Here is a 27,027-nt window from a genome sequence, read left to right on the forward strand (position 1 = left end):
TAGTGTGACTTTTCCTGATGTTTCAGAAAGGGTTGCTTATTGCCGATAATTAGAGAAGTGGAATAAATGCCTTTACAAATAATTTTGGGCTTCCCTTGTGGCTCAGCTGGTAAAGAATCCACCTGCAATTCAGGAGACCTGGATTCGATCCCTGGGTTGGGAAGATCCCTTGGAGAAGGGAAAGGCTACCCACTCTAGTATTCTGGCCTAGAGAATTCCATGGACTGAAATTATTTCCATGGATAAATAATTTTACAAATACATTTAACAATGCCAAGTATTGGTGAGAATATGCAGCAATGTCTCATATGCTGCTAGTGAAAGTACAAATTGGTACAGCAACTCTGGAAAACTATTTGACATTATCTACTAAATTTTAGCATATGCATACATGATGACCCAGTTATTCCACTCCTAGGCATCTATCCAGCAGAAATGCATTCACATGCACACCAAAAGTCATGTAGATGAGTGTTTACATCAATATTCATTGTTGAAATAAGAACCTGGAAAAGATACAAATGTCCATAACAATAGAATGGTTAAATTGTGGTATAGTCACACAATGAAATACTAGACTGTGGCTAAAAGAAGAAACTGTTAGATGCTGTTAAAGTGCTGAGCTCAATATGCCAGCAAATTTGGAAAACTCAGCAGTGGCCACAGGACTGAAAAAGGTTAGTTTTCATTCCAATCCCAAAGAAGGGCATTGCCAAAGAATGTTTAAACTACTGCACAATTGCATTCATCTCACATGCTAGCAAAGTAATGCTCAAAATTCTCCAAGCCAGGCTTCAACAGTATGTGAACCGTGAACTTCCAGATGTTCAAGCTGGTTTTAGAAAAGGCAGAGGAACCAGAGATCAAATTGTCAACATCCATTGGATCATAGAAAAAGCAAGAGAATTCCAGAAAAACATCTACTTCTGCTTTATTGATTATGCCAAAGCCTTTGACTATGTAGATTACAACAAACTCTGGAATATTCTTCAAGAGGTGGGAATACCAGACCACCTTACCTGCCTCCTGAGAAATCTGTATGAAGGTCAAGAAGAAACAGTTAGAACTGGACATGGAACAACAGACTGGTTCCAAATCGGGAAAGGAGTATGTCAAGGCTGTATATTGTCACCCTGCTTATTTAACCTATATGCAGAGTTCATCATGCAAAATGCCAGGCTGGATGAAGCACAAGCTGGAATCAAGATTGCTGGGAAAAATATCAATAACCTCAGATATGCAGATGACACCACCCTTATGGCAGAAAGTGAAGAAAAACTGAAGAGCCTCTTGATGAAAGTTGCCGGGAGCCAGCTCACGAGATCCCACCCATGACAGAGTCATGAGGAAAAGGACTGATTGAGCACGGCTTCTCAGGCCTCAGGGATTCTCGGAAGGCTGCCTCAGCGCTCACCTTAAAGATGATATCTGTTTCTCTGACGTTTATTATAATAAACCTCCTCTTATTTTCTGTGACTTAGACAAAAGGCCTATTCTGATTCTCTTCTAAAATAGATCTTTCTGAAACCTCAATCGACAAGGCCCCTGAACGGTAGCACCCTAATAAAATTATCTGGGATATAGAGTATGCTAATCTAAATTCCTCTTGCTAGCTTATTGGTTTGCTTAATAAATGTACCTGTGCCTTTGGAATTAATGTGCTTGACTGCTCCTTAACAATAAACAACATTGAGAGCCTCCACACAGAAAGCCCCAATGGGCATAGAGCCCTTCGTGGAAAAAGGGGCTTATTAGAAAACATAAAAAATATTACTTTACTTAGTCTATATTTACTCACTATGTTTTTATTCTTCACATATCTAGCCTATATAATAAAAACATAATAGTTAGAAATTTATATAAGTAGAAGTTTAGCTTTAATACAAATAATAAGGCAATTGTTAATTCAGCTGGTGATTTTGCTACGCACTGACCTTTGTGCTACATTGTCTCAGCTTGCTGTGCCATGACTTTATGGGACCACATTCTTTCTGTTAGGCTCAAGGCATAAGATAGATTACAGAGAAACAGGTTTTACTTTGAAACTCTGAGTTTATAAATTCTTTCTTTGTCATAATCTGCTGTGCCTGTATTCTTTAAAAAATGTAACTCTGGTACTTTCTGTGCCTGATACAAAAGTGTTCTGGCTGATCAACCCTTATCAATAAAGGAGTCACAGGATGTTAGCAGGCCTCCAGGCCCAAAGATGATGTAAACAACTTTAAACTTTTTGTAACTAAGAAACACAAACAGTGTCCTGGTTCCAATAAGGGTCAAAAACTGCTGACCCATTGATCTGATTTTGCATGACTCTACACTTTACATTTGTTTCTATGTACAACTAAAAGTATAAAAGCTGTCTTAAAAACAATAAAGTGAGAAGACACTTGGAAACACCAAGACTCGCTGTGTCTTCTCATTCGTATCGCCGACGCTGTCCATCCTGAGGGAACCCTGACCAGCTGGAGCAGGACTCTGGCAGAAAGTGAAAGAGAAGAGTGAAAAAGCTGGCTTAAAACTCAACATTCTAGAGAAGGAAATGGCAACCCACTCCAGTATTCTTGCTTGGGAAATCCTACGGACAGAGGAGCATGGTGGACTACAGTTCATGGGGTCACAAAGAGTTGGATACAATGAGCGACTAAGAGGAGGATGTTTGGTTTCTTGTATGCTAGGGTATTTAATTCCAGGCCCCATCATGGGATGCCTGTTGGATGTCTCGGGTGTGTGTTGACTTTTTCATGGTTCTCTGCAGCTCATATCTCTTCTCCACCTTACAAAAAAAAAAGCAAAAACTCAATATTCAAAAAACTAAGATCATGGCATCTGGTGCTATCACTTCATGGCAAATAGATGGGGAAACAATGGAAACAGTGACAGACTTTATTTTCTTGGGCTCCAAAATCACTGCAGATGGTGACTGTAGGCATGAAATTAAAAGACACTTGCTCCTTGGAAGAAAAGCTATGACCAACCTAGACAGCATATTAAAAAGTAGAGACATTAGTTTACCAACAAAGGTCTGTATAGTCAAAGCTGTGGTTTTTCCAGTAGTCATGTATGGATGTGAATGTTGGACCATAAAAAAGGCTGAGGACCAAAGAATTGATGCTTTTGAACTGTGGTGTTGGAGAAGACTCTTGAGAGTCCCTTGGACTGCAAGGAGATCCAACCAGTCAATCCTAAAGGAAATCAGTCCTGAATATTCATTGGAAGGACTGATGCTGAACTGAAGCTTTGGCCATCTGATGCAAGGAGCCCACTCATTAGAAAAGACCCTGGTGCTGGGAAAGATTGAAGGCAGGAAGAGAAAGGGACAGCAGAGGAGGAGATGCTTGGATAGCATCACCAACTCAATGGACATGAGTTTGAACAACCTCCAGATGATTGTGAAGGACAGGGAAGCCTGGTGTGCTGAAATGAGATCGCAAAAAGTCGGGCACAACTGAGTGACTGAACAACGACAAAAATCTAGGATCAGTATTCTGTTGTTCTCCATCCTGAATTCCCTTCAGGGAGCAGTTGGGGAGCAGAAGCAGCTGCAGTGTCTGCTGACCACAACACCCTTTGTTTTCTGAAATGGCAGGTGACATTCTTTGTCCACGCCAATCCTTCCAGGTGTCCTTTCGAAGCTCTCTCTTTTGTCTTCATACTTTCTTCTCAGCCACCATTTCTTCTCACTCCATATACTCTGTACTGATGTTGCTGTTCTCATGCCTTCAGCTGCCATGTTAACGCAGAGTGCTCTCATGTTGCTATTCCATACTTTTGTCTCTCAAGCTCAAAACAAGCATTTCAAAAATGGTTCCTTGGAACATGAGTCCCACAAGATACTGTATGGAAAGAAAACCAGGTCCATGGTAAAATGATTTTGGGAAATACCTTTGCTCTTGGAAGTTCACAATGTATATTAACATATTAAAGGTTCAGTACCTGTTTAACTTCGTGTAACCAAACATTCCCCTTAAGTTCTTTTACATGGAGCCCTCTCCTTTATTTTTCCTTTAACATTTGATAATGCCCTAGAGAACTATCATTTTGGGGGAAAACTGCTTTAGGAAATGCTGCCCTTAACCCCTGTATTCAACTATCTGATGGATGTCTCTATTTGGATGTCACATAGATGCAACAAACTCATCTTGCTCAATACAAATTTCATCCTATCCTTATAATCTTTGGTTCCAGAATGTGTGCATGCTCAGTCTTGTCCAACTCTTTGGGACCCAATGGACTGTAGCCGACCAGGCTCCTCTGTCCATGGAATTTTCCAGGCAAGAATACTGAAGCAGGTTGCCATTTCCCACTCCAGGGGATATTCCCAACACAGGGATTGAACCCATGTCTCCTGAGTCTCCTGCATTGGCAGGCAGATTCTTTATCACTGAGCCACCAGGGCAACCCTCTCCCTGCTTTTTAAATTGTACTTTTTAATATGTATTTGTTGCAGTGAAGAGCCAATTCTGACTCCATGTTGGCTCTGTTTCTTTGTCTTGCTTTTCGTTGCTTTTGTTATTATAATCGTATATAATGACCTACTTCTGAGAACACTGCCCCTCTGCCTGACTGTTGAACTAATGTGCCTTTGTTCAGCTCACAGAGAGATAATAAGACTGCCCACCTGTGACTGGCTGCAAGAAAAAAGAGATTAACACATCCCTTCCCTCATGTTGGCCACTCCAGGTGATGTTTTACAAGACTGGTGGCTCTTTTTACTTTCTCATTACCTCTCCTTCTCTATTCTGCCTTTTTTCAGTTCCTCACTGCTTTTCTCTCTGATTCTGTAAAAGAAATCTGCATCCAGACCTAGATAAGATGATTATTTTGAAAAATTAGTCTGCCATCATCTTGGTCACCTGGCTTTCCAAATAAAGTCCCATTCCTTGTTTCAACATCTCATCTCTCAGATTTATTGGCCTGTCGTGTGGCAAGCAGAGAGAGCTTGAACTCAGTAACATTTATTTTCTTCTTTACTTTACTCCAACTCCAGGCACACTCCTTAAAGCATCGTGCCATTTATGTCTAGCAGCATATAGAAGTATTGGGTTGCCCCAAAAGTTCATTGCTTCCTTCATAGCCCAGTTGGTAAAGAATCTGCTTGCAATGCAGGAGGCCCAGGTTCAATCCCTGGGTTGGGAAGATCCCCTGGAGAAGGAAATGACAACTCACTCCAGTATTCTTGCCTGGAGAATCCCATGGACAGAGGAGCCTGGCAGGCTACTGTCCATGGGGATGCAAGAGTCGGACACGACTTAGTGACTAAACCACCACCAAAAGTTCATTTGACTTTTTCCATAAGATGGCTCTAGTAGGACTTAGTTGTCCTTAACTTCATTCAAAACAATTTTATTAGATCGTATTGTGACAGCTGTCATATCAGCGTGCATTAAAAAACTTACTAACATTGGTGAATCTTTGTGTAGTCATTTTAATATTGAAGAAAAAAGCAACATTTTTGGCATTTTATGCTTTATTATTTAAAGAAAGGTAATGCAAATGAAGTGCAAAAAAGATTTGTGCAGTGTATGGAGAAGGTGCTGTGACTGAACATATCAAAATGGTTGTCAAAATTTCATGCTGGAGATTTCTTGCTGGACGATCCTCCATGATCAGATAGACTAGTTGAAGTTGATAGCAATCAAATCGAGACATTAACTGAGAACAATCAATGTATACCTCATGGGAGATAGCCAACATACTCAAAATATCCAAATCAAGCACTGAAAATCATTTGCACTAGCTTGGTTATGTTCATCGCTTTGATGTTTGGGTTCCACATAAGTTAAGGGAGGAGGACCTTCTTGACTGTATTTCTGCACAAGATCCTCTACTAAAATCTAATGAAAATGTTCCATTTTTAAAAACCAATTGTGAAGGCAATGAAAGGTGGATATACTGTAAAATAATGTGGAGTGGAAGAAATCATGGGGCAAGTGAAATGAGCCACCACCAACTATACCAAAGGCTGGTCTTCATCCAAAGAAGGTGATGTTGTATATATCATGGGATTGTAAGGGGTCCTCTATTAAGAGCTCTTTCTAGAAAACCAAAGTATTAAGTCCAACAAGTACTGCTCCAAATTTGACCAACTGAAAGCAGCACTTGGTGAAAAGCGTCTGGAATTAGTCAACAGAAAATGCAAAATCTTCCACCAGGATAACACAAGACCACATGTTTCTTTGATGACCAGACAAAAACTGTTCAGGTTGGCTGGGAAGTTCTGATTCATCTGCCATATTCATTAGACATTGCACCACTGCACCCTTGGATTTTCATTTATTTTGGTCTTTACAAAATTCTCTTAATGGAAAAAATTCCAATTCCCTGGAAGACTGTAGAAGGCACAGTTTTCTGTTCAAAAAGATAAAAAGTTTTGGGAAGATGGAATTATGAAGTTGCCTGGCAAATGGCAGAAGGTAATGGAACAAAACAGTGAATATGTTCTTCAAATGGGTAGCCTTTCTCTTCTCCAGGGGCTCTTCCCCAGGCTAGAATACTGCAGTGGGTAGCCTTTCCCTTTTCCAGGGGCTTTTCCCAACACAGGGATTGAACCCAGGTCTCCCACATTGCAGGTCAATTCTTTACCAAATGAGACACACACACACACACACACACACACACACACACACACACACACACACACACACACATCACCAGCAGTTAATATTTGTAAGTACATAGGGTGAATTGGAACTGCATAACTCAGATGGGATTCAAAACCAGGCAAAACTCAGATTGAGACTTGAACCCGTGGCCTGGGACTTGAACCTCACTGTCTTTTTTTGTGTGTATGCCAAAACTTGGGATTGAACCCACTGTCATTTAATTGAAATCACTCACTTGGCCTCAGGACTTAATGCTCAGGTTTTTATGTCTTGTCACAGAAAGAATTCAGAGAGAGACAAAATGGATTTACTTAGAGAGATACACATTCCATAGACAAAATGCAGTTTGTCTCAAAGGGTGAGAAGGTCCCAAAATATGGGTTGGTTAGTTTTATGAGCTGGGTAAATTCATAGGCTAGTGAATGGGAGGATTATTTCAACTATTTTGGAGAAAGGGCAGGGATTTCTAAGATTTGGTCACTGCCCACTTTTTGTCCTTTTATGATCAGCCTTGGAGCTGTCTTGGCTCTGGCTGGTGTATCATTTGACATATGCTAATATATTACAATGAGTGTAGAATGAGGCTCAAGGTCTACTGAAAGTAGAATCTTCTGCCAAGTTGGACCTAGTTGGTTCTAACTGGTATCCTCAATAGCTATGTCATTCTTTTAAAGGTTGTGCCCTAGCCCTTCCCTCCTGTTTCAGAATTGGCTACTATATTTTACCATTATGCAACTAAAACCTCTTATGACCACTAAATGTCTTCATCTTAAAATTTAGAAAGATGCCCATATATCTAAATTTAAAATATTTATTCTAATTCCATATGTGCATATTCATATGTTTCATTTATAACAAATACATCATGTCATATATGTGTGTGTGTATATAGATAGATAGATAATTGAAACTGAGCAGAACCCTGTGGCACCCTCGTAGGCACAAAAGATATTTTGTGTCCCTCATTTTCTCATTTGTAAGAAATAGGCTTCCTTCCACCACTTCCTTGACCTTCCCTAAGTGTCCGATTGCTACCAAGGATTTTGCTCCAAATCATACCCTGGTCTCTCCCTCAAATTTGTTGGCAATTTCATCTCTGGTTCCTCTGACTTTTCTGAAACCAGCTTCAATATCTGGAAGTTCATGGTGCACGTATTGCTGAAGCCTGGCTTGGAGAATTTTGAGCATTACTTTACTAGCGTGTGAGATGAGTGCAATTGTGCGGTAGTTCGAGCATTCTTTGGCATTGCCTTTCTTTGGAATTGCAATGAAAACTGAACTTTTCCAGTCCTGTGGTCACTGCTGAGTTTTCCAAATTTGCTGGCATATCGAGTGCAGCACTTTCACAGCATCATCTTTCAGGATTTGAAATAGCTCAACTGGAATTCCATCACCTCCACTAGCTTTGTTCATAGTGATGCTTTCTAAGGCCCACTTGACTTCACATTCCAGGATGTCTGGCTCTAGGTGAGTGATCACACCATCGTGATTATTTGGGTCATGAAGATCTTTTTTGTACCGTTCTTCTGTGTATTCTTGCCACCTCTTCTTAATATCTTCTGCTTCTGTTAGGTCCATGCCATTTCTGTCCTTTATCGAGCCCATCTTTGCATGAAATGTTCCCTTGGTATCTCTAATTTTCTTGAAGAGATCTCTAGTCTTTCCCATTCTGTTGTTTTCCTCTATTTCTTTGCATTGATCGCTGAGGAAGGCTTTCTTATCTCGCCTTGCTATTCTTTGGAACTCTGCATTCAAATGGGTATATCTTTCCTTTTCTCCTTTGCTTTTTGCTTCTCTTCTTTTCCCAGCTATTTGTAAGGCCTCCTCAGACAGCCATTTTGCTTTTTTGCATTTCTTTTCCATGGGGATGGTCTTGATCCCTGTCTCCTGTACAATGTCATGAACCTCTGTCCATAGTTCATCAGGCACTCTGTCTATCAGATCTAGTCCCTTAAATCTATTTATCACTTCCCAGAGATCAAATTGCCAACATCCACTGGATCATCGAAAAAGCAAGAGAGTTCCAGAAAAACATATCTTTCTGCTTTATTGACTATGCCAAAGCCTTTGACTGTGTGGATCACAATAAACTGTGGAAAATTCTTAAAGAGATGGGAATACCAGAGCATCTGACCTGTCTCTTGAGAAACCTGTATGCAGGTCAGGAAGCAACAGTTAGAACTGTACATGGAACAACAGACTGGTTCCAAATAGGAAAAGGAGTATGTCAAGGCTGTGTATTGTCACCCTGCTTATTTAACTTATATGCAGAGTACATCATGAGAAACTCTGGGCTGGAGGAAGCACAAGTTGGAATCAAGATTGCTGGGAGAAATATCAATAACCTCAGATATGCAGATGACACCACCCTTATGGCAGAAAGTGAAGAAGAACTAAAGAGCCTCTTGATGAAAGTGAAAGAGGAGAGTGGAAAAGTTGGCTTAAGGCTCAACATTCAGAAAACTAAGATCATGGCATCTGGTCCCATCATTTCTTGGTGAATAGATGGGGAAACAGTGGAAAGAGTGGCAGACTATTTTTTTGGGCTCCAAAATCACTGCTGATGGTGATTGCAGCCATGAAATGAAAAGACACTTACTCCTTGGAAGGAAAGTTATGACCAACCTAGACAGCATATTAAAAAGCAGAGACATTACTTTGCTAACAAAGGTCCGTCTAGTCAAGGCTATGGTTTTTCCGGTAGTCATGTATGGATGTGAGAGTTGGACTATAAAGGAAGCTGAGCGCTGAAGAATTGATGCTTTTGAACTGTGGTGTTGGAAAAGACTCGTGAGAGTCCCTTGGACTGCAAGAAGATCCAATCAATCCATTCTAAAGGAGATCAGCCCTGGGTGTTCATTGGAAGGACTGATGTTGAAGCTGAAACTCCAATACTTTGGCCACCTCATGCAAAGAGTTTACTCATTGGAAAAGACCCTAATGCTGGGATAGATTGGGGGCAAGAGGAGAAGGAGACGACAGAGAATGAGATGTCTGGATGCCATCACTGACTCGGATGAGCATGGGTTTGGGTAGACTCCAGTAGTTGGTGTTGGACAGGGAGGCCTGGCGTGTTGTGATTCATGGGGTTGCAAAGAGTCAGACATGACTGAGCAGGTGAACTGAACTGAACTGAACTCCCTCAAATGGAAATCATTTGTTCTTAACCTAAGTTTCAAGAGGAAGCTGTAAAGAGAAAAATAACTGGTTAGGACCAACTAGGCCCAAGATGGCAGATTTGACTTCTAGTATACATTGAGCTTCTAGTATACATTGAGCTCATTGTAATACATTAGCATATGCTAAATGGCACACCCACCAGCGCCATGACAGGTGACAACTGCCATGACAGCAATCAGAAAAGCCCACACAAGACTGAAAAAGCCTGCCCAAACCACACCCCTTTCCTCAGACTGTTGTTGTTCAGTTGCTCAGTTGTGTCCAACTCTTTGCAATCCCATGGACTGCAGCACACGAGGCTTCCCTGTCCTTCACCATCTCCTAGAGGTTGCTCAAGCTCATGTCCATTGAGTCAGTGATGTCATCCGACCATCTCGTCCTCAGTTGTCCCCTTCTCCTCCTGCTTTCAGTCTTCCCCAGCATCAGGATTTTTTCCAATGAGTCATCTGTTCGTATCAGGTGACCAAAGTGTTGGAGCTTCAGCTTCAGCATCTGTCCTTCTAATGAACACTCAGGACTGATTTCCTTTAGGACTGACTGGTTTTATCTTCTTGCTGTCCAAGGGACTCTCAAGAGTCTTCTCCAACACCACAGTTCAAAAGCATCAATTCTTTGGTTCTCAGCTTTCTTTATGGTCCAACTCTCACATCCATATATGACTACTGGACAAACCATAGCTTTGACTGTACAGACCTTTGTCAGTAAAGTAATGTCTCTGCTTCTTAATGTGCTGTCTAGGTTGATCATAGCTTTTCTTCTAAGGAGCAAGTGTCTTTTATTTTTTTTATTTTTAATAAATCAGGATTTTTTTTTCTGTAGTTTAATTAGTTTATTTTCTATTTTTTAACTTTGCAATATTGTATTTGTTTTGCAAGTGTCTTTTAATTTCATGCCTACAATCACCATCTGCAGTGATTTTGGAGCCCAAGAAAATAAAGTCTGTCACTGTTTCCATTAGTTCCCTATCTATTTGCCATGAAGTGATGGGATCAGATGATCTTCGTTTTTTGAATGTTGAGTTTTAAGACAGCTTTTTCACTCTCCTCTTTCATTTTCATCAAGAAGCTCTTTAGTTCTTCTTCACTTTCTGCCATAAGGGTGGTGTCATTTGCATATCTGAGGTTATTGATATTTCTCCCTGCAATCTATACATGGTGTCTTCACCCAAATTGAGTTGAGAAGTTGATTTGCAAACTAGGTTCCCATTTCTTCGTTCTTTGGCCACTGAATAAACCTTGTGCTCTTCCAGTCTCAGCATCAGTTTCATGATTGACTGCAAAGCTCATCAGAAAAATAAACTCCCTGACTTATCCAAGTGGCCTTGGCCCAGGATAGGACCCCAGGGTAGGTCTAGTTGAGCAATTTGGTAACAAGATCCCACAGGTTAAGGGCTCAGTCCTACAAGACTGCCCTCCCCCCAACTCCCTTCAGATGCTAGTCACAAGCCCAGATTGTCACCTGTACTTCTGACTGACAAGGTATAAACTAGGAGTTTCCACAAAGCAGAAATCTGATTAATTCACAGAACTCAGAAAACATTTTACTTACTAGATTACAGGTTTACTATAAAAGAATATAACCCAGGAACAGCTGGATGGAAGAGATGCATAGAGCAGGATATCTGGGAAGGGAGGGAGGGGCGGAGCTTCTATGCCCTCTCTAGGTGCACCCCTTTTCCCACATCTTCACATGTTGATCACCCTGGAAGCTCTTTATTTCCCCTTCTTACCTGAAGGATAGTTTCACCAGATAAAGAATTTGCACTTGACAACTCTTTTCTCTATACTTTAAAAAATATTTTGCCACTGGTGAGAAATCTACTTTCATTTTTTGTCTCTTTTGCATTTTTAAAAAATTAAGATATAATTGGCATATAGCATTGTTTAAGTTTACAGTAGAAAATATGTTGATTTGATACATTTATCTACTGCAAAATGATGATCATCATAGCATTAGCTAACACCTCTATCCCATCACAAATTACCATTTCTTTTTTGTGATGAGAACAATTAAGATTTGTTCTCCAGGCAACTTTCAAGTGTATGATACATTATCACTAGCTATATTCACTATACTATGTATTAGATTTCCAGAACCTATTTATCTACTACTTGCAAGTTTGTACTCTTAAACAGAATCTCTCCAATTTCCCTACTCATTTTGCTGTCACTTAAATTGGTGCTCCCTTAGAGGTAATACTGTTTTTTTCTGGCTGCTAAAGAGGAGAAGATTTTGCCACCTCAAAATACGTCTTTTTGGCATATTACTTTAAGCTGGTTATTTTTTAAAAGACAGCAGCCCTGAGAGAAGTTCTGAAAACTGAGTAGAAGTTACCCTTTTGTAAGAGACGTTTACATTTATAAGGGAAATCTCCATTTGTTAGTGTATCTCCCTTCTGTACCAGGAAGAGAAAGATGACTTTAAATCTATAGAAAGCTCTTAACAATGGAGAAGGCAACAACTTCAGTCTGCATAACAACCTTTACCCCTGTTTACCATGCTTTCCCCAGTCATCTCCCATAACTGACTCCCCTCCCACACCCTCCAAGATTTTCTTTCATCTTTAGTTGTGGGAAATGAAATATTTCCTGCCATATCCGTGGGCAAGAAATGTCACAGCCATCCCTGATTTCGGGCCTCCAAATGTGAATGAGGGCTCCCAAAAGGGAACACAATGCCTGTGATCCAGCATATGCTGCCACCCCTCACGATAATTGCTGAAGAGTTAGGGGGAATGCAAGAAGCAGCCGTCCACCGTATGGGGGCTTCCCAGGTGGCGCTAGTGGTAAAGAATCTGCCTGCCAGTGCTTGAGAGGTAAGAGATGCAGGTTCGAACCCTGATCAGGAAGAGGCCCTGGAAAAGGGGATGGCAACCCACTCCAGTATTCTTGCCTGGAGAATCCCATGGACAGGAGCCTGGTGGGTGGCAGTCCAACAGGGTCACACAGTGTCAGACAAAACTGAAGCAAATTAGCATGCACACATGGCAAACAAGGAATTAAGGATGCAGACAATCAAGAAACAGGATTTGGATTGATGTTTTTGAACTGTGGTGCTGGGGAAGCCTCTTGAGAGTCCCTTGGACAGCAATGAGATCAAACCTGCCAATTCTAAAGGAAATCAACCCTGAATATTCATTGGAAGGACTGATGCTAAAGCTGAAGCTCCAATACTTTGGTCACCTGCTGTGAAGAGCCCATTCACTGGAAAAGACCCTGATGCTGGGAAAGATTGAGGACAGGAGGAGAAGTGGGCAACAGAGGATAAGATGGTCGGATGGCATCATTGACTCAATGGACATGAGTTTGAGCAAACTCTGGGAGATGGTGAAGGACAGGGAAGCCTGGTGTGCTGCAGTCCATGGGGTCCCAAAGAATCAAACATGACTGAGTATCTGAACAACAATAAAGCTGAGGTGCATATGAACGGAATGAATTCAGTGAGCCAGAGGCTTGCACCTTCCTACACATAGAACACTAAATTCCTTAGCTGTATATCTGGTTTTCCTTACTAACAATAATCTTTGATGTTCAGACTGCCTGCCCTCTTCGTTGCAAACTTGTATATAGCCTGATTCCCTCTCCCATTTCCTTGGAGCAGTCTCTCAGGGCTACTCAGATGCTGCTTCCTGGGCTCAGAGTCCTTAACATTCCTACCAAATAAAATAACTCTCTACTTTCAGGTTGTGATTAATTTTTTAGTCAACAGTTGGAAGATGGTATTTAAGGTGATGGCTTTGGCCATTTCAGAGAGTTAGTTTTCCTGGGTATCTTCCATGTGTACAGCAGGTATACATGTTATTAAACTTTTGTTTTTCTCCTGTCAATCTGCCTTACATCAGTTTAATTATTAAACCAGCCAAAGAACCTAGAAGAAACAATTTCTCTCTCCCTTTGTTAGGGGAAGTGCACTGATTGAAACCGCCCACCCTGGCCAGGCACCATAGTAATCATTCACATGAGTTGTTTTATGACAGGAGGTCTTGTTAAGGAATACAGAACTAATAAGCCACCACCAACTGGAAGAGTTCAGGAAAGGTCGAAAGGAGACACTGCGTGTCTGTACACTTCCCAGAATCCCTCTTGCTAGCATCCATCTGGGCTGAGCAATGCGTGCGCCACCAGGAATGACTCTGAATTAGAATGATTGACCAAAGACCACCCGGAAACTAATCCCATCACCATAAAACCCAAGACTGTGAGCCACGCGGCAGAGGTGTTCTCCTGGGTTCCCTTATCCTACTACTCTTCACCCGGGTGCCCTTTCCCAGTAAAATCTCTTGCTTTGTCAGCACATGTGTCTCCTCGGACAATTCATTTCCGAGTGTTAGACAAGAGCCCAGTTTGGGGCCCTGGAAGGGGTCCCCCTTCCTGCAACATCTTCACTGCTTTTAAGTTATTTTTATTGTCTTTAGTTTTCAAAAGTTTAATTATGATATATCTTGACATGAATTTCTTTGGGTTCATCCTGTTGAGGTTCCCACAGCTTTTTGATCTGTAGGTTTGTGTGTGTGTGTGTGTTCTGCTGCTGCTGCTGATAAGTCGCTTCAGTCGTGTCCGACTCTGTGCGACCCCATAGACGGCAGCCCACCAGGCTCCGCCGTCCCTGGGATTCTCCAGGCAAGAACACTGGAGTGGGTTGCCATTTCCTTCTCCAATGCATGAGAGTGAAAAGTGAGAGTGAAGTCGCTCAGTCGTGTCCGACTCTTAGCGACCCCGTGGACTGCAGCCTACCAGGCTCCTCTGTCCACGGGATTTTCCAGGCAAGAGTACTGGAGTGGGGTGCCATTTCCTTCTCCAATGCATGAGAGTGAAAAGTGAGAGTGAAGTCGCTCAGTCGTGTCCGACTCTTAGCGACCCCGTGGACTGCAGCCTACCAGGCTCCTCTGTCCACGGGATTTTCCAGGCAAGAGTACTGGAGTGGGGTGCCATTGCCTTCTCCGGTGTGTGTGTTCAGTTGTGTCCAATTCTTTGCAACCCCATGGACTGTAGCCCACCAGGCTCCTCTGCCATGGGATTTTCCAAGGAAGAATCCTGGAGTGGGTTGCCATTTCCTACTTCAGAGAATTTTCCTAAGTCAGGGATTGAACCCATGTCTCTGTGTCTCCTGCATTGGCAGATGGATTCTTACCAACTGCACCACTTGGGTTTGTGACTTTTGCCAAATGTGTGACATTTCATTAATTATTCAAGTACTCATTTGGTCTCAGTGTCTTTCTCTTATCCTCCTGGTATTTCCATGATATGAATGCTGGGTCTTTTATTATTGTCTTACAGGTCTATGAGGCTCTGTTTAACATTTTCAGATTAGGTAAATTCTTTTGATCTGTCTTCAAGTTTACTGATTCCATCTTCTGTCATCTCTACTCTAATAGTGAGCCCATCCAGTGAAATTTTTATTTCTGTCATTGCATTTTTTGTTTCTGTAATATCCATTTTTCAAAATTGGGAAAGGAGTACATCAAGGCTGTGAATTGTCATGCTGCTTATTTAACTTCTATGCAGAGTACATCATTAGAAATGCCAGGCTGGATGAAGCACAAGCTGAAATCAAGATTGCCAGGAGAAATATCAATAACCTCAGATATGCAGATGACACTACCCTTATGGCAGAAAGCAAAGAGGAACTAAAGAACCTTTTGATGAAGGTGAAAGAGGAAGGTAAAAAAGCTGACTTAAAACTCAACATTAAAACAATGAAGATCATGGCATCTAGTCCCATCACTTCATGGCAAATAGATGGGGAAACAATGAAAAGAGACAGACTTAATTTTCTTGGGCTCCAAAATCACTGCAGATGGTGACTGCAGCCATGTAATTAAAAGATGCTTGCTCCTTGGAAGAAAAATTATGACCAACCTAGACAGCATATTTAGAGACATATGGGCATATGAGCATAACAGAGACATTACTTTGCCAAAAAAGATCTGTATAGTCAAAGCTACGGTTTTTCCAGTAGTCATGTATGGATGTGAGAGTTGAAACAAAAAGAAGGCTGAATGTTGAAGAATCGATGCTTTTGAGCTGTGGTGTTGGAGAAGACTCTTGAGAGTCCCTTGGACTGCAAGGAGATAAAACCAGTCAATCCTAAAGGAAATCAGTCCTGAATATTCATTAGAAGGATGGATGCTGAAACTGAAGTTCCAATATTTTGGCCACCTGATACTGACTCATTAGAAAAGACACTGATGCTGGGAAAGATTGAAGGCAGAAGGAGAAGGGGAAGACAGGATGAGATGGTTGGAAGGCATCACCGACTCGATGGACATGAGTTTGAGCAAGCTCCAGGAGATGGTGAAGGACAGGGAAGCCTGGCGTGCTGCAGTCCATGGGTCACAAAGAGTCAGACACGACTGAGTGACTGTATAACAACAGATATCTCTTTGGGGTTTTAAAAAAACTTTGCTGAGATTCTTCTCATTTTTCATTTGTTCCAATAGAATTTGTAGAGTTTGTAATGATTCTGAGCAGGGCTCTGTGGGACTCCTGGGCACAAAGGCTTTCTGTGTCCCCTGTTGAATGGAATATCTCCTGCCATACCAGTAAACAAGGATGTAACAGCCATCAGCGATTTCAGCCTCCAAATGTGAATGAAAGCTCACAAAAGGGAAAACAATACCTGTGATCCAGATGATGCTACCCCTCCCCATGGGGATTGCTGAGGAGCTCAGGGGATTGTGAGAAATCAAAAAAACAGGATGCTGGCTCCAGATGGCTGAAACACATATGAAAAGAATGACTTCAATAATCCCAGACTCTTGCATCTTCCCATACATAGAGGAATTCTAAATTCCTTAACTTGATATGATATCTGGCTTTCCTTACTTAACAATAATCTTTGATGTTCAGACTGTCTGCTCCCTTTGTTGCAAACTTGTATATAGCGACTTCCTCTCCCACGGCTTCAGAGCAGTCTCTCAGGACTACCTGGGATGATATCTCCTGGGCTTGAAGTCCTAAGATTTTCCCAATGAATTAAACACTCTCTGCTTTAAGGTTGTAAACTGATTTTTTAGGCTACACCCCCATTTCTTTGATTACAGGAAACAGCCTTCATTCAGCCTCCATGATCTTCCCTGAGTTCCAATGGGCAGATTTAAGCCGTTGTTAATTAAGGAAGGGACGGTGTTGCAGGAAGTGAGACTCCTTCTAGGCCCTGAGAGTGGGCTCTTATCTAACACTCAGAAATGAATTGTCTGAGGACACATGTGCTGACAAAGCCGAAGACTTTATTGGGAAGGGGCACCCAGGGAGAGAGCAGCAGGCTGAGGGAACCCAGGTGGACTATGCCACATGGCTTGCAGTCTCGTGTTTTATGGTAATGGGGTTCATCTCTGGGTTGTCTCTGGCCAAACATTATGACTCAGAGTCCTTCCTGCTGGCACATTCATCGCTCAACCAAGATGGATTCCAGAGAGAAGGATTCTGGAAGGACATGTAGACTGGTGTCTCCTCTCTCCTTTTGACCTTTCCTGAATTCTTCCAGTTGGTGGTGGCTTGTTAGTTCCCTGTTCCTTACCAGGATCTCCTGTCCTAAAATAACTCATGCAAATGGTTACTGTGGTGTCTGGCCAGAGTAAGCGGGTTCAGTCAGTGTTTCCCCAAGAGCAGCATTGGGGCAAGGTCTTATTTCCTCATCAAGGGATACACACAATATATTTGAGTTATTTTGCGGATACTGAAACCTCCTCCAGGTGGGAGAAGTTAACAATTAATAATGGTATGCTGCCCATAAGCACGTAGACCCCAGACCAGTTGGACCTGACGGTTGATGATGCTCACTCCTACTTACCTCACCACCAACCCATCAGAAGAAAGTCCATGAGCTGATCACACCCACTTTGATCGATTACTATAAAACTTCTCATTATCTTCCCCAAGTTGGGACATGCGGGTTTGAGAGGGCATTAGTCCACTGTGTCCCCCTTTGCCTGGCAAAGCAATAAAGGTATCCTTTTCTACTTCACCAAAACTCTGTCTCGGAGATTTAGTTCAGCACTGGTGTACAGAGAAACTGAGCTTTCGGCATCAGTAATTTATTGAAACGTTTTTATACTGGCTGCTTTACAATCTGGTGGATAATTTGAACATCCAAGTCATCTCAGTGTTGGCATCTGTTGATTGTCTTTTCTCATTCAATTTGATATTGGTTCTTGATGTGACAGATGATTTTCTATTATATTCCAGGCCTTCATCTATGATGTTAGGAGATGCTGGGTCCTATTGAAATGTTTTATTTTAGCAGTCAGCCACCCTGTTTTGGTTTGCTAGAAAATTTTTGCCTAATTTTGGTGCTGTGGTTCCAATATCAGTTTAATTTTCTGAGCTTTTGTGGTGTTATTTCCATCTGCTTGGTCTATCTGGTTCCTCTGGGGTTTCCACTTGTCTTTACTGGTGCTATATAAGGGTATGTAGGATTTCTACAGGTCAGACCTCTGGGAGTTTCTCAGTGATAGAGGGATATGATAAGCCCCACTGACCAGTGCCTTCTGACTGCCCAGGTGTCTTGGTGCCAGGAAAGGGAATCTCAGATCTACAAGGTCAAATGGCATCCTGGTTCAGGATGCTTGCTGTGGTTGGATCTGTCTTGATGTTTCTATATGCCTGCCCTGGTGCCCTGGGCAGGGGAGAGGTTTTTCAAGTCTGGCTGCCTGGTGGGATTCTTTTTGCCTCATGTCTCCTGTTGGGGGAAGGGAATCTCAGGTTTCTTGGGCCTTCAAGGTAAAAGAAGTTTCTAGGTCTGGTCTCTTGCTGTAGCTGTATCTCTCCTGCAGGTTCCCCCTGCCGTCCCAGGGCTCACTGGGGAAAGGGAGCACTTCTCATGTCTCTTATTATAAGTGGGTTCCAAATCCATCCCCTTGATGGTGTTGGGCTTGTCGCATGTTGTCAGAGAGCCGTTGGGTACTGTGCCAAGTTGCTTCAGTCGCCTCCAACTCTTTGTGACCCCATGGACTGTAGCCCTCCATGCTCCTCTGTCCACGGGATTCTCCAGGCAAGAATACTGGAGTGGGTTGTCATTTCCTTCTCCAGGGGATGTTCCTAACCCAGGGATCGAATCCCTGTCTCCTGTGGTCCCTGCATTGCAGGGCAGATTCTTTACTGCTGAGCCACTGGAGAAGCCCCCATTGTCAGAGAGACTTCCATTCAATTCAAGGTAGTCATGAGCCTAGTTGAGCTGTCTTCTGTTGCTGGGTTGGACATCAGGAAATGTTGGGCCTGAGTCTCTGTCTTCTGTTGGGTGGGAGGACACGATGCCCGGCAGGGTGTGTTGTTCCTTCAGCCCTGGGATCCTAAGTGAGTCCACCTTCCTTATACCATGTTTCATATTTTTCGTATTGATTTCCCTTGTTTTATTTCAAAGCTTGATAGTTGGGTGTAGCAGGAAGGAACAGGGAGAAAACAGATTTACGCTATCTTGCCTGAACTAGATCTCTATTTTTTTTTTTTTTTTTACCATCAACATCTTGGTCTGACTTCAAACTCAAGCCTCTGTTACCTCTTCCACCATCAGTGCTACTTTGGTCTGCCCTTGAATGTGAGCTTTTGTCAGCAATTCATCATCAGTTCTCATCTTAGTTTATCTTCAATCCTAGTCTCTATGAACTCTTCTACCATCTCTGCCCCACTGGTCTACAACTCAAAACCATGGCTCTTTCAACTTGACAACCATCAGTGGCACATAGCTCAGAATTGTGCCATTCAATATGGCAGACACTAGCCAGATGTAGCTTATTGCACACTTGAAATGAGGCTGAAAATAGAATTTAAAATTTTATTAATTTTAATTAATTAAAAATTTAAAATAGACACACAAACAAAAGATCCAGTGCTTCAATAAAATGCATTACAACTTTGGATTAAGAGATCTGAAATGATGTCCTGTCTCTACTGGCCGCCAATTGAGCTTTGAGGTTATAGTCACTCCTTTCTGTGGCAAACCTTTCAAATATCTAGCTGCCATTTGAAGGAAAAACTGTTCTAAATGTAACATTGTACATTTTGGTAATATTAGACATTTCTTCTGTTAAAAAATAGATAATTCAGTTATTAGAAAACTTTTAAAGTATGTTTGGAACAGCCTGTGAATATTAACCTAAATTATCATCTATAAATTTTATTTTATTTTTATTTATTTTTGGCCATGCAGTGCAGCATGTGGGATCTTAGTTTCCCAACCAGGGACTGAACCTGAGCCTCCTGCAGTGGAAGCACAGGGTCATAGTAACTGGACTGTGGGGTAAGTCCTCCACAGTAAATTTTATGAAGTCTGCTATATTTAGACTTAACAAGTATTTCTGATGAAAATTTAGCATTCAAATCGAGATGTGTTGTAAATGTAAACTACACGTCTGATTTCACAGGCTTACTACAACAAAAAGAATGCCAAATATTTCATTAATAATTTCAAAGATTGATTATAAGTTGAAATGATAATATTTTGGATATGTAGTTTAAATAAGCTATATTATTAAGGTTATTTCATTTGTTTCTTTTCCTTTGTCACCTGTCTGCAACCCCTCATGCTAAGTTTCCTCCTCCTCTTCCTGTGTTGGAAATTGAGGCTGCTGCTCTTTGTCAAAGTGATTTAGATTCTCCATGGGCTTCCCTGGTAGATCAGATGGTAAATAATCCATCTGCAATGTGAGAGACCTGGGTTTGATCCCTGGGAAAACCCCCTGGAGGAGGGCATGGCAACCCACTCCAGTATTCTTGCCTGGAGAATCCCCACGGTCAGAGGAGCCTGTCAAGCTACAATCCATTGGCTAACTATTTGTCTGTAGCAACTCAGGCTAGACCCTGCCTCTCTCACTCTGCACATAGCAACAGGGGCTTCTCCCTGGAAGGGAGGCTGCTGTTTCATCCTATTGGTCACTAGAAACCAGATCCCAACTACTATACACAGCCATTGGCCAGCTGTACTATATATCCGCAACCCCTTGGTCTAGACAAGAGAGCTCAAATTACTGGCTTCCATTAACTCTTCCACCACCACTGCTCATACGGTGGTGGTGGTGGTTTAGTTGCTAAATTGTGTCCGACTCTTGCAATCCCATGGACTGTAGCCTGCCAGGCTCCTCTGTCCGTGGGATTTCCCAGGCAAGAATACTGGAGTGGGTTGCCATCTCCTTCTTCAGGGGATCTTCCCAACCCAGGAATTGAACCCAGGTCTACAGCACTGCAGGCAGATTCTTTATCAACTGAGCTATGAGGGAAGTCACTCATATGGTAGGATCTTGAGTTTGGTCATGTGTTTACTAACCAACCATCAACAACTCTCTTGTCAAAAGCTAAAATCCAGGCCCATGTTAACATTTCTACTACCTTTGGGCCAATTTTCAACCCTTTCAGTGTTGCTCTAGTCGGACTGGTAATCTAGAGTTCTGATAATTCTTCTACCATCAATTCCTTCCTAGTATCATTTAGCATTCAGCATTCAATGAACGATTCTTCCATCAAAGTCTCTCTGATCTGGAGCTGGAACCCAGGTCTGGCAATTTTTCCACCATCAGTGCATACTAAGAGTGATCTCAAACTCAACCTCTGTGAACCCTTCCAACATTAATGACCTTGATAAAATCCATCTGATAAAGACCACAAGTGTCACACCCGTAGTCGGACAGAAATGTTTTGTTTTTTTTTTTGATGGTGCCCCCACGGCTTATGGGATCTCATTTCTTCAACCACGAGTTGAACCTGGGCCATGGCAGTGAAAGCCCAGAATTCCCCAGAAATAGGTTTTAACTTGCTGTAACGAGGGAGATCACACATCACAGGAGCTGTGCAGGATCTCACTTAGGGTGGCCAACTTGTTTCAGTTTTCCCAGGACTTTCCTAATTTTAGCACTGAAGTTCCCTTGTTTCAATAAACTCCTCTGTCCTACACACACAGGGATGGTTGATTACCCTAGTCCCACCAAACAAAGGAAGAAATAGGATTACTACAGGATGTTGGGGAAGAGTGGAATTTAGTTAAAATTTAAATGAAGCACTGGACTTCCCTGGTGGTCCAGTGGTAAAGAATCCCCTTTCCAATGCAGGGGATGTGGGTTTGATCCCTGGTCAGGCAACTAAGATCCCAAATGCTGCAGAGCAGCTGAGCTTGTGTACCACAAGTACCAAGCCCACACACTGCAACCACTGAAGCCCAGGTGCCCTAGAGATGGTGCTCTGCAACAAGAGAAGCCACCACAGTGAGAAGTCCAAGCAGTGCAACTAGAGAGTAGCCCCTACTCTCTGCAACTGGAGAAAGCCCATGTGCAGCAAGGAAGACCCAGCACAGTCAAAATAAATAAATAAAAGAGAAAAAAAAAAGATGTGACAGTTCAGATGCCCCTTATTTGAATCTCTGAACCTGGGTTGGAAATCAATTCTGCTTTTCTGTGTCAAAGTAGCTTGGATCCTCCAGGCAAGAGTGGGATGTTTTATTCTTACTGACATAATTTCAATTAACAAAGTTTCTGATGTTAGAGAACAAGTTTTCTTAGTAGGGCTGGGACTAGGATCAGGCAAAAGAGACACTCACTTCAAAGCACAAAAGTTAAGGGGTAACCCAAAGCTCAGTAATCAAAACAATATTTTAGTGCAATATTTTCAAAAGCCAAAATACAAGAACATTGATTAAATCATTATTTGTTAGGGAAATTAAAATGGAGGTAGTCTTGTTCAGGCATCAGAATCAGGGGAACAGGCCTCTGACCGAATTCTGACCCTGCCTGGACTTCATGCCTGCCTGCAAGCACACCAAGTGTTACCATCAAGTCAAGTAGCACTTTAGATAAGAAAGGGAGTAGGTCTTGGAATTTCTTAAGCCGCTGGGGACCTTGCTAGTCTCCTGGGGTCTAACTAATCTTATGACTCACTAATCTTATGACTTAGTGGCACCTTATGAATCAAACAGCATTATAAAAATTAAAGAAAAAAAATAGAGCTGCATTTTTGCCAGCAAATGGATGATGATATCTGTTTGTGGCCTGGGATTATGTGGGGGAGCCTCCAAAGCTGCAGTGTGAAGTTTCACTCATGGAATGGACTCTCTGCCCAGGACCCTTTCTCAATTGGGACTCCAGATTGCTGTCATTTGGGACTTTATAGCGCTGGTCAAGTCTGGATGTAAGTGTCAGCCCAATTTGGCCATGTAGATGCTGTTGCTTTTCTCTATTGTTTCTATTTCTTTAGATGCTTCTAATGACTGTACATTGAAATTAAGTTAAATACTCTTCTATCAAAAATTGAAATTGTTTATACAGTAAAGCATTAATAGAGACCATGAATCCAGATCACATAGGTGTTGGTAGAGTTAAGAAAGGCTCAGCTTTGACATCAGTTCAGAGAGGCATTGATGGTGGAAGTAACAGGGTCTAGGATTTGAGATGTTGACCAGAAATCACAACAATAATAAGTTTTGGCAATTTATGTAGAGATGTGTGTGTTACAGCAATGTTCTCACATTTGCCATTCTGTCTCCATCCAGTTCATAACTACTCCAGATTATTGAGCTGAGGCCCAGAGACAAGAAATGAATGTCCTTAGGGTACTCAGCAATCCATACCCACACTTAGCCAGGGTCTACCTGCTGGGTTTGAAACATCTTCAGCAGGGAAAAGAGCTCTTTATCTCTTGTCAGAGTAGGTTCCCTGCAGGAGGGTATACTAGGACTAGGTTTTAAAGAATGTGCATAGGAATTCAGAGGTGAAGAACACCCAGAATTCTCTTCTGTCCCAAGAGACAGCAGCAGCTCCTGAATTTCCGTATAATAGAGGCTAACCTGCTTGATAGCAGATGTTGGGGGTGCATCTTAGAGATTCATTTTCATTGAAAGCGTGCTTATAACTTTTCTAAATGTCTTTCTATTGATAATCTTCTGAAAAACATTAATTATCTATATCAAAGACTAGTAATATTATTCCTAGCTACAATCATTTTTGTGGGGTAATGAAAATTGAGGGGATCAAACACTTCTTGATATCAATTCCACAGTACGTTAAAAGGAGAATGTACCACCTTGACTCCTCCTCTCTCTCTACAGTGGTATCGCCCAGGAGGGGACCTGACTTTCCCCCCTCTTACCAGTGGTATCCTCAAGGAGGGGATTGTACCACCCTGACTCCTTCTCTCGTCCAGTGATCTCTCCCAAGAGGAAACTGTGATCCTGCCTTTCTTCCCCCTGCTTAGTGGTACCTCCCTTGAAGATCTGGACACATCTCCCCTTCCGCTGGGATGCGGTTTGGAACTTCTGCTTCTGTAAACTTTGCACAGACTTATAGAACCCAGTTCCAAAGGCCAGTTTCTCCTGAAACCTGGCCTTCAGAAAGTTTCTACGCATGAGCGACGCCCCCCGCCATCGCCTTCTATGGAACAGCCCACTGTACGGAAAGGACGCTAAGATGACGGCCCTCATATTGGAACACCTCGGCGCAGCCATGTTCCTCGCCCATCACCGCTGCTCATGGTTCAAGTCTCTGCAGATCTATAACTGCACCTTGTTCAGAGTGAGTGCACCACAGTCTCAGAGCTCTCGTGTGATTGTGTGCAAAATTAATAGCCCCAGAAGGGGCAGTGGCAGAGGTGAGGACAGGAAACGGAAGTGGCCCTCAGACTGTTTTAAGTCTTATTGGCGCGCAGCACTAAAGTGAGTGAGTACACGAGGGTTTGTGGCGTGACAGTCATCAGTGATTTTGAGGTGATGGCTTTGTTGGCTCTGGGGAGTTGAAGACTGTCAGTTTGTGGAGTCAGTTGGTGGGGAATTAAAGAGTCTGATGAATGAGAATCTAGCAGTCAGGGATGGAGGCTTCTTAGGTAGTCAGTTTTTAGATTCCTTGCTGCGTCTTGTTTTCGAGTCCTAATAGTTCATGTGTGTTTAGATGGTTTCCTTAGTTTCTCCAGAGATTTGCTAATTTTATTAGCCTTTCACAAGAAGCACCTTTTGGTATTGTTGATCCTCCCTGATGTACCTCTGTTTTCAGTTTCCGTAATTCCTTCTAGTTGTACTATTTTCTCTTTTATCTAACTTCTTAAATTGGTTATTAATTCATTAATGTTCAACCTTTCTTTGTTAAAAAACATTTAAGAGCATGAATTTCCCTTTTAAGAATCTCTTGAGCTGCATTCTGCAAAGTGTTCTAGACACCATCTTATTATTATTGAGCTTTGTGTTTAATTTTTATTTTTCATTTATTCTTTGCTATAATGCTTTTGGGAGGGTTGACATTGTAATTAAATCTTTTAATCCATTTTAATTAAATCTTTTTGTCTGTGTGACTATATCAATTTTTTAATTAAAAAATTTAGATATAGCTCCTGTTTATTTTACATACTGTTATATTTTTCTTGTTATTATTAACTAATGTTTTTTTCTGTTTTCTTGTGATTATTGTTATTAAACAGAAAGAAACTATCTGGTCTTATAATTTTATCTTGTATCGAGTCCTGTTTCAAATTACTCTATGAATTCTGGTAGAGTCTGATAGGTTTTCCATGTATAAAATCATATCGCTGACAAAGAAAACTACATTTTCATTTCTTTGCAATATTTATTCTGATTATTTCATCTTTCGTGTGAGCTAGAGTCAGGAAAATTTTGAATTGTATTGGCCATCCCTATCTTTTTACTAATTTTAATGGCAGTTGCTTCATCATTTTACTTTTTAGCATAGTATTTCAGAGCTATTTTTTTATATATGATTTTTGTGATATTTAAGTGATTTACTTCTTCCCTGATTTTGAGTTTTTATTAGTAATAACTGCTGACTTGTGTCAAATGCCTTTTTTTTGGTGTAAGTTAAAAGCACTGTTTTTCCTCCCCCTCTAATTTGTTGATTTAATAAATATTATTAATGTTGAACCATCTTCTAGAAAGAACAGGCTGAGAACTTCCCTGTACAATATTTTTTTTTTAATTTATTTTTATTTATTTGGCTACTTCAGGTCTTAGTTGTGGCACACAGGATCTTTGTTGTGTCATGTGGGCATGGGTGCCAGTTCAGTACTTGCAGTGCATGGGCTTAGTTGCTCCAGGGTATGTTGGATCTTAGTTCCCTGACCAGGGGTCAAACCTGTGTCCTCTGCATTGGCAGGCAGATTCTTAAACACTGGACCACCAGGGAAGTCCCCTTGTAGAAGAATTTAAGAGAAATTTTTCACGTAGAATGGTGAAGTAATTAAAGTGGGCAAAAGAGATCCCTTTCATTTAGATTACCAAGTTTCCAGGTTTTCTGCTTCCACAGTCACCCACCAGGAACCCATGGACAAGGCCTTCCCCTGCCTATCCCATGGGACTTCAGCACTATTCACTTGCCTCAGTTCTACCTTCTCCCCAAACCCAGATCTGCCTTGAATCTGGAATTGAGGGATAGGCTTGTTGGGTAAAATGTGAAGCACCCCTTTGAGCTCATTAATTTGACTCCAAGTATCATGATTATTTCCATAATCTGCCCTGAATAATGCTCAGAGAGGGAATTGCTGAACTTTGTAGGGTGAATGTGGAATGACACTGATGACATAGATACTGTCCTTTTAGGATTTGTTGGTGTCTCTGTGGAGCTGTTGAGCTTTCCCCTTAATGGAGGCTGCAGGATCTTCCATTTATTTTGACTGCAGCCCATAGACACACACCTCTTCAGTTTTGGAAGGCAGACTGGTATCCAGAGTGAACATGCCAGCTAATGGGAAATCACCCCAGAGGTTTCCTGCCCTGGTTCCAGGACAACCTGGTGGATCCTTTGAGGTAAGTAAGAGGCACCTACTTTTCCCACTTTTCTCTTTTTTTAATTTTTTAGACAAAATTTTGTTTAGTTTAGACAGATTTTAATTTTGAGATAATTGTAGAAAAGGCAGAGGAACCAGAGATCAAATTGCCAACATCTGTTGGATCATCAAAAAAGCAAGAGAGTTCCAGAAAAACATCTGCTTCTGCTTTATGGACTATGCCAAAGCCTTTGACTGTGTGGATCACAGCAAACTGTGGAAAATTTTTAAAGAGATGGGAATACCAGATCACCTGACTTGCCTCCTGAGAAATCTGTATGCAGTTCAAGAAGCAACAGTTAGAACTGGACATGAAACAGCAGACTGGTTCCAAATCAGGAAAGGAGTATGTCAAAGCTGTATATTGTCACCCTGCGTATTTAACTTCAATGCAGAGTACATCATGAGAAATGCTGGACTGGGTGAAGCCCAAGCTGGAATCAAGATTGCCTGGAGAAATATCAATAACCTCATATATGCAGATGACACCACACTTATGGCAG

The 27,027-nt window shown here is 41.8% G+C and overlaps 1 protein-coding gene across 1 annotated transcript in view; it reads left to right on the forward strand.

The window, feature by feature from the left end:
* The window catches only part of ZNF157 (zinc finger protein 157), a 105,235-nt gene that overhangs the window by 52,360 nt on the left and 25,848 nt on the right, over positions 1-27,027 (forward strand). The window contains 2 exon segments of the mRNA XM_081567180.1: positions 23,808-24,270; positions 26,298-26,504. Of these exon segments, the coding sequence (XP_081423306.1) occupies positions 26,433-26,504 (72 nt within the window). The 5' untranslated portion in view covers positions 23,808-24,270; positions 26,298-26,432.

Source organism: Giraffa tippelskirchi, chromosome X (genome assembly GCF_054371585.1).
Source record: "Giraffa tippelskirchi isolate mGirTip1 chromosome X, T2T-mGirTip1v1.2.pri, whole genome shotgun sequence".
Classification (NCBI taxonomy): Eukaryota; Metazoa; Chordata; class Mammalia; order Artiodactyla; family Giraffidae; genus Giraffa; species Giraffa tippelskirchi.